At 36.7% G+C, this 7,870-nt stretch overlaps 2 protein-coding genes across 2 annotated transcripts in view; one reads left to right on the top strand and one right to left on the bottom strand.

The window, feature by feature from the left end:
* The window catches only part of LOC106521652 (sodium- and chloride-dependent GABA transporter ine), a 5,522-nt gene extending 5,380 nt beyond the window's left edge, over positions 1-142 (bottom strand). Inside the window, 1 exon segment of the mRNA XM_074559749.1 lies at positions 124-142. Within this exon segment, the coding sequence (XP_074415850.1) occupies positions 124-142 (19 nt within the window).
* Positions 143-151: 9 nt separating this feature from the next.
* Positions 152-7,870, top strand: part of limk2 (LIM domain kinase 2) — a 22,731-nt gene continuing 15,012 nt past the window's right edge. The window contains exons 1-3 of the mRNA XM_014014341.1: positions 152-396; positions 611-701; positions 7,480-7,615. Coding sequence (XP_013869795.1) covers positions 381-396; positions 611-701; positions 7,480-7,615 — 243 coding nt within the window. The 5' untranslated portion in view covers positions 152-380. The remainder of the gene's footprint in view (positions 397-610; positions 702-7,479; positions 7,616-7,870) is intronic.

Here is a 7,870-nt window from a genome sequence, read left to right as displayed (position 1 = left end):
ACCGAAGCGCAGATTCTGTTTCTAATGTAGTATCAAAGAGTTGCCAGCAGATGGCGCCATCGCCGGTTTTCCGCCTCGGAGCTACCCTTCCAGGTGCTGCACGAGCCCTTCCGCTTTCCGTACAGGAATGCAGCCGCGGCATTACGTCACTCATTCTTTCAGAGGAGACAAGAAAGGCGACTCCGCCAGCGGAGATTTTCAGGTCGCTGTTTTGTGTGGMGGTTTAAATTAATTTATGCTTTCCCCTCGACGCGTTCAGAACAGGCAGTTTGGGCTGAAAAATTCTCATTTCGCTGCTTCAAGGATGAAAATTTTGTAAAAGGACCCGAAAAAGGATAACAATAAATCTCGACGACGCTTTTTTTTTTTTCGGAGAGTAAATGGAGGAACCAGACAGTGAGTCTTTTTATGTTAAATGTAGAACGAAAGCGAAGTTACTTAATGTTTCTGCTTAGCATAAGTGAGTTTAAGACCGTTTTGACAAATGTAAAATGTATTTTGTTGGAGTTTCAGTGTGACGGCGACGATCAGCTGTATACTACGCGGTAATTTTAGAGCGTTTAAATTTCTTTACGTGCCTCATTTAGACTGTRTTTTTGTTCCTTTCCAGATAATTGTTACTGTGCGGGCTGTGGAGGAATAATTGAGGACTCGTTTCACATGAAGGGGCTGCAAGACACCTGGCACAGCTCCTGCTTTCAGTAAGTGAGCCAGCCAGGTGCTGCATGGCGCACCTAAACGAGAAAGGACATGTGTGTTTTTATTAGAAAAAATAAAGCAAATAAAGGAGGGGAGCTTTGACAGTGACGAATTTTCAGCTGACTGCTTTTTCTTGTTTTCATTGTTCACCCTAGTGTATTCTGAAGAATCTCAGAAACTTGTTTGTGCGCACAGGTTTTTGTGTTTGTCACTAAAGTGGTGGTGTTGCTCTCCAGAAGACTTTGTCCTTTGTGGGCTGAGGTTTAATGATTGCCACAGAGGAGATGCTGAGGTCTCTGCTTGTCACAGGTCACTGCTCCTCCACAGTGAACCATGTGTGCACGTCATTCTGATGAAGCACTGTTTTCCACGGGGCTGGCAGTTTCCTTGATTTTAACTCAACATAAAGTTGGGTGGAATCGTTTTAAAATGGTTCTAAAACAGCTGCTGGACACAACATGTGACATCTGAGTTTACAGCAGGATCACAAAGGTGTGCATGTGATAGGAAAAACTGGCCTGGGCATAAAAACACACAAGTAGCTTGCAACAGTAGTTTTAGACAAATTAAATAGGTTTATCTACCTTATTATTTTTAAGCACCACTCAATGCATTTTTTTTTCTGTAGCGTTAACCAGTAAACAACTTTTAATGAAACTATAAGAAATCCCTTTTGGAGTCAGCTCCGTTCAAAATGGCCAGCACAGCTAAGCAACCCATAAAAATGCATAAAGTTAATTCTAAGGATATCAAGCTAAAGTTTGATATGGTTACACAGCTGAGGTTCATCCCCAAYACAAGCTCTAGTTGCACAATGTCTGTTTTTAAAACATTGCCATTAACTATTACAGTCAAATCTGCCTGTCTGTTAGCAAAATATTGCATGATCCACTAAATGCATTTTTTAGTAATTTTCAGACAGTAACCTTTGTGTGTACTTCTGTTACTCTACCTTTTGAATTCCTATTTAAAATGGTTGCCACAGCTAATTGATCTTAGCCAACTAAAAAATGTCTAACTCTTTCACTTCTCTGGATAATAAGCTGACGTTTGGTGTAGTAGTAGCTGAGAGTCACTCTCAGTGCATACTTCAAGCTCTAACAGACCACACTACATATGTTGCATAATGATTGTGCACAATGTCGTTTACAAGGCTTTCCAAAACACCTACAAATCTGTAGTTTCTCGTCGTAACATTTAAATCTCTGGCATGAATTTCTGGTGGGTGATATGCATTTCTCCCCAGGCATGCTAGGTCTTTAATTTTGTTTCTTTCAATTAAAGGGGAAATTCCAACTATTTGAGTAACTATGGGTCTAATTCAAGACATAGTTCAAGCCAGCAGAATAGTTGTCAGTTTCAGCTGTATATAATTAAATTCACTGATAAATTACTTATTCTGAGGATTTGAAAAAGCTAAATATAAATGTTTTCCTTGTGCAGTTTGAAGAAAAGGTCTCTATTTAAATTCTAACGATACATGGCAGATACAGAAAATAAATAAGTCTTTCCAAAATGTTTGTTTTTGTTGATAAAATAGTTATCCTATCAATATCTGGATTCCAAAATTATTACTCTAATAACCGCCAAGCAAACAAAAAGAAAAAAAAACACATTTTAATGAATAAGAACTTTGTAAAAATATATGAACCAAGCCTAAATGGGTAGAGAACTGTTATTTGTGTTGACATGCAATGCCTCAGGCTTGATTTGTGACTGTCCTCATATAACCTGGTGTTATACTCCTTCCAAACAAACTCTGCAGTAACACATCCAGTTCATTTTACTGTCTCGGAGACAGATMTCCTGACACACCTGTGTTGCAGTACCATAAGTCATTTCTTCTTCTTTTTATTTTTCCTTTCTTTCTTTTTCCTTCTTAAAGCAGCATGTGTGGCAGAGCTGAGATGTTTTGCATGTGAGATTTGACTTTAAAGTTCAGACCTACAAGTAAGCTGACACTTTTATCTGTTTTGACGTTCTTTGCAAGAAAAAACTACCTAAGAAAACAAAAATTRCAGTCCTAGACCCTTGTTGACCCTTGTGATTAAGTTCTTGTTGAAAGACTAGCCTTTTAGTTTTCCTTTTTTCTATTGTCCACATGTTGCCCGGTGTGTTCCTCCAGCCTTGTTAACATTCCTTTGAGTCGACGTCACTCTTGTTCCAGTAAACCTGCTGGTGTTGAGGCCCAAAGAGACCGGTGCGCTCGACTTTGCTGAGTTCTGCATTCTTAGACAGCAATTCAGAGATGAGAGCTGCCGCCTCAGACACTCCAGAAGGCTTTTTTCTGTTGTAAATAAAGCAAGCTGCTTATTTAATGTTCTTATCTCAGTGTTTTTTTAGGGCTGCAGATTATTGTCACTCTTTTCAACAATAGAAGGTGGGGTAAATTTAGCTCTTATAATCTAGCTTAATCTAATCTTTTTAAACCTGATAAGATTTTTATTCAAACATGCATAGAACCTGACTATCAGTAGAATTTATTAAATCTATTTTACACCAGTGTTTAATTTAGTGCTGTGTGTTACAGCAAGTTAATGGTTCGTCTTCAACAAAAAGTAAAAAACATAAGTAAATTAAACCTCAATGAACAGAGCTGAACAAAATAATACATATAGTAATGTATTATTTGCTGGTTTTAGTTTTAACGTACAAACACGGTGTTTATTGGTTTTTAATTGAGATATTTTTGACTTTTAGAATTTGTAAATGCGTTGAGTAGAAATGATTTTAATATTTTACAGTGCGATGTAGTTGGTGCTTTTTGTTTTGACAAAAATAGCAGATTTTCTTTTACACCTGACAACTGAGATCACATCATGTGATATGAGGTTCTTAATCTTAGCCTGATATTGTTAATCTTGGACTTTCTCTGGGATATGAAATGAGAAATAACTCATTCTTCGCTCTTTCAAGGTTTCCATGCAGAACAGACCTTTTTGTAAAAAAAAATTACTCTTTAAGGTCACTCGTCCAGGTCTCAGTTCCCATCTCCAAACTCCAACAAAGGCATACAGACCAGCAGGAATGTGGATTTTAGGAAATGAGTAATGTTTGCTTTATAGTGTTTGTGCAGGCGTGATGATAGCATTGTGTGCTGTTCAACCACCTGAGTTGGTGTGCCCACCCCCCATTCAGCAGAGTGTATAGAAGGAAGTCAGGTGATTTTATAAAGTGCACTTCCATCACCACATGTAGATATTAAAAACAAAATAATAACAGTTTATCAGGTTTTCTTGGTTAGAAATGCTTTTGTCCAGAACAAGTTTTTTTTCCTCTTAATGCATATGAACTTAAACAAAAAGTCATGGCTTCATCCGTTTTAAATATGCCAACATTTTCCTCTCCATTTTTACATTTTTTTCTGTCTTATGGGACCATTTGAGTGCATTGGTTTCATCAAATAAATCTATTTATTAAATCAGGAACACTGCATCTGCTCGATAAAAAATAGCAACTAATATAAGAACCAAGTGGAAATTTTGAGTAGTTGGACAATCATATAAAGGCATATAGGACAATTTTTTATGTCTACCATTAGTTGAACACTGAACAAAAATAATTGCCAAAAAAAATCATAAAATTTAAACTTTTTTCCCTTGATTTAAATTTCTAGAAGTCTGTTAAATATTCAAGTAATTTTGTGGAAAAACAAGAACATTTTGGGAGGAAAAAGTTGAGCAATTTGGCAAAAACAAACACAGTTCAAACAATTCAATGCTCTGCACAAAACCACTTAAACCTGAGCGTATAGAATATCTAGCGTGAGTTCTTTCCATCAAAATATTTCGATGCACGTTTTACATTTGTGCATTTAAAAAAGATGGGTGAAAGTGTAAATCTTGGTGTAAAGTCTTACATGCTTTAGGCATTTATTACATTAAAAACTAACAAGTACTTTTGACAGAATAATCACAACGTACCCAACTGGAAAGAGTTTCCAGAGCATAAAAACAGATTGTCGGGTCACAGTGACCAGGCGTAAAAGGATTTAAGAAAGCTCAAAATGATGAAGGAAAATCAGTTTATTGGACGGAATGAGCAAATGTGTTTTTTTCAGTATTATTTCATTTTCATAAACCACTCCAGGAAATGTCAGCTGAGGTTTCACAAGTTGTAGCTTTTAGTTTGGTTTAATTTTTTTAGACCTGCTTGTGCCTGTTTTAAGGCTGCAGTCATTGGGTGAGAGGTGGGTTACAACTGGATTCTCCCTCTAATCAAACCTAGTGATGGTTTGGAGGAGCCATGCTTTTGAACTGTGGGTGTAAATGGAGCAGAACACTAGCCTAATGCTAAAGGGAGTAAAGCACTATCAAAAAGTAGCAAAAGGCTGGGTAAAAGTAACAGAACAGTGGCTAAAACTTCCTCTTCTTTGTCTTCTGACTGTTCCCTTCTCTGGGTCACCACAGCCAATCATCTGCATTAAAGTCATAAATGAAGCAGAAGTCATGCTAAAAGCTTAAAATGGCAGAACAGTAAACCAACATTAGTGCAAAAGACAAAAAAGAGAATAAGCAGACTTGGAAGAGAACAAWGTTTTTGAAGGTACTGAAGAGATCTTAACGTACTTCTATAGGAGAAATAAGTTTAAAAGTTAGAAAAATTAGACCTGATTGCACTCATGTCCTGAATGAGCTGAACATTTGGATAGGTGAATGGTTAAACACCAAGTATGCATAAGTAGATTTTAAATAAAATAAAATAAAAATAGAACAATAATAGCGTTTATTCTAATTCAGCATTAACATATTTATTTTTTATTAAGATTGAGGTTCTATTAAGTAATTTTACATGTTGAAAATACGACTCTGTTTTGGCCCCTCAGATGTTGGCAATCGATGCAGCTGAAATCACAGCAGCACAGCCAGTATTAGTCATCTGTCTTTACCTCAGCACACTTTGTACTTTGTTTTGACTCGTCCAGACTACAGTGTGTTGAGTCAAGCCCAATTTTGTTTCTTCACTATTAACATTGATGGCTTGATGTTGAGAAATTGACATTCTGGCTGCCTGGCAGTCAGTGATTTTTTATGTTTTTTTCCCCAGTTTTTCACTTTTCAATCTGCAGTTAAGACACAAACATGTGGGCTTCAGTCTTCAGGACAGCTCCTTCTTAATAATGCCAGAAAWCTCTGAAATATCTGGATCCTGTGCCAAAGTCAATAATGCTGTATCAACTCTACCTACAGTGCAGAGAAGAACGTGACATTTGGGTAGAAGCTGAAAGCTGGAAAACTTAATACAAAAAAAAAAAAAAAGAAAGAAACAGACGTGCTACTTCCAACGTAATGTAAATAAAGATTTACCCTTTTTAGACATCAGCAAATCAGTTAGTTGAAGTTATAGTTGTGCTGTTTGCCTAGAAGAGTTGTCAGTCTAGATGCTTAAATCAAAGCATCATCATAAAAAATGACAGCAGACATACATTAATCTTGTTTTACAGTGAGGCCGTTTATCAAGGATCTACACATTCAGTGCTGCATGCTTAAAAAGCTCTTCCCAGTTTGCTGCCAACTTTATCATTCTCCACTGAATATATTTAATATATTTAAACATCCCTTTAGTTTGCTAAGTATCTCCTCAGGTGACAGATCCGTCATCGCCTCAGGTAGTCGAACAGGAACTGCAGTCAATTTGATTAACAGTGGAATCAGTGCTTATTGTTATGCTTTTTTAAAGTGCTGTTGATGAGTTTTTTTTTTACCATAGTTATTAGAAACGACGGCCCCTGACTAAACCTCAGTGTTTTTATGGTTTTCGTCATGCCTCGTGACCTCAAAGTTGACAGGATCACTTGTTGGTCATTACTTTAGCTGTGATAAGTGAATGAGCAGCGATAAGTTTAAGAAACAGCAAGCAGAAAATGTAGAATAACAACCAGATCTTCTGTGGACTTTGTCCTTGGAGATATGTCATTTTTGTCTGTTTACTGTTGTTTTCTTTAAAACTTCATCCCATGAGTTGTCAGAGGGTTTGACCACGTCAAATCTGTTCACCACCTGAAAAGGGCTCATCCAAAAAGTAGAACAACACCCAAATGAGATTTTAAACATCTTGTTGTTCCCAATACACTAACTGAGAAAAGCTCACGCCGCCAGTGAAGGAAATCAAAAGAGAGTTTATGTATTCATTCATTTTATTTATTATGTAAATGGCACTGCATATAATATACAATAACATAAATGGATAACACAATAAAGCATAAAGCTTATTTCCATTGTGGTCCAGCGTTCTTGAATAATAAAGATTAATGTACGGTTGAAAGAACAAAGATGGAAACAAAAACATGTTCTGGAGCACAGACTGACCTACTGACTGAGACAGGAGGGAAACATTCTGACACAAGACATGGAGACAAAATATAAATTTCAAAGTAATTGACAACAAAAACTGACCAAAACAGTGGTAAATAGTAACCTGTAAAAAAATATACAGTGTCAAAACTGCATAAACACGGAATGAAATAGAAAAGCGGACAAACTATAAAACCCAAGAGATTTTTTTCAGGCAAATCAACTCCAGCGAGATTTGACATACGAAGCTAGCTAAATGTATGCATAACAACAACAAATGCTTAAACATTTGGAAATGTTGTCCGTAAAGACCTAAATGTGTAAGTGTTTATTTATGTGTACATGAAAAGTTAGGACTAACAAATAAAACATGACAAATACAGACATTATGACTTCAACCTTTGTTCACAGTGTGATGGCAGGATAACCAGAGTCATCTAAGAATTGTGGCCTTTTGTTCTGTGTCTGACTGAATGTGTCTCCTCAGATGCTCCGTGTGCTCGGACCACCTGATGAACTGGTACTATGAGAAGGACGGCAGGCTGTACTGTCAGAAACACTACTGGGAGCAGTTTGGAGAGCTCTGCCACGGCTGCTCTCTGCTCATGACTGGACCTGCAATGGTAGGGTTTTACACTTTTTATTCTTTCTCTACAGATTATTCATTTGTCTTAATCTGCAAACCAGAATCACAACACTACTGTAATAATATGAGTACTATAATAATAATATTCTACTTTTTTATGAGTTGATAGATGTGGTCAGTAAAAATGTTGGGTTCTTACAAGAGTGAATTATTACTAATTATAAAATTATTAAAATAATAGACACAATGGGCCTCATGCAAGAACYGTTCGTACGCACAGATTTGTTCTTAA

Source organism: Austrofundulus limnaeus, unplaced genomic scaffold, assembly GCF_001266775.1.
Source record: "Austrofundulus limnaeus strain Quisiro unplaced genomic scaffold, Austrofundulus_limnaeus-1.0 Scaffold114, whole genome shotgun sequence".
NCBI classification, from domain to species: domain Eukaryota; kingdom Metazoa; phylum Chordata; class Actinopteri; order Cyprinodontiformes; family Rivulidae; genus Austrofundulus; species Austrofundulus limnaeus.
Note: the sequence above shows the minus strand (reverse complement) of the source record. Positions and strands in the feature narration are given on the sequence as shown.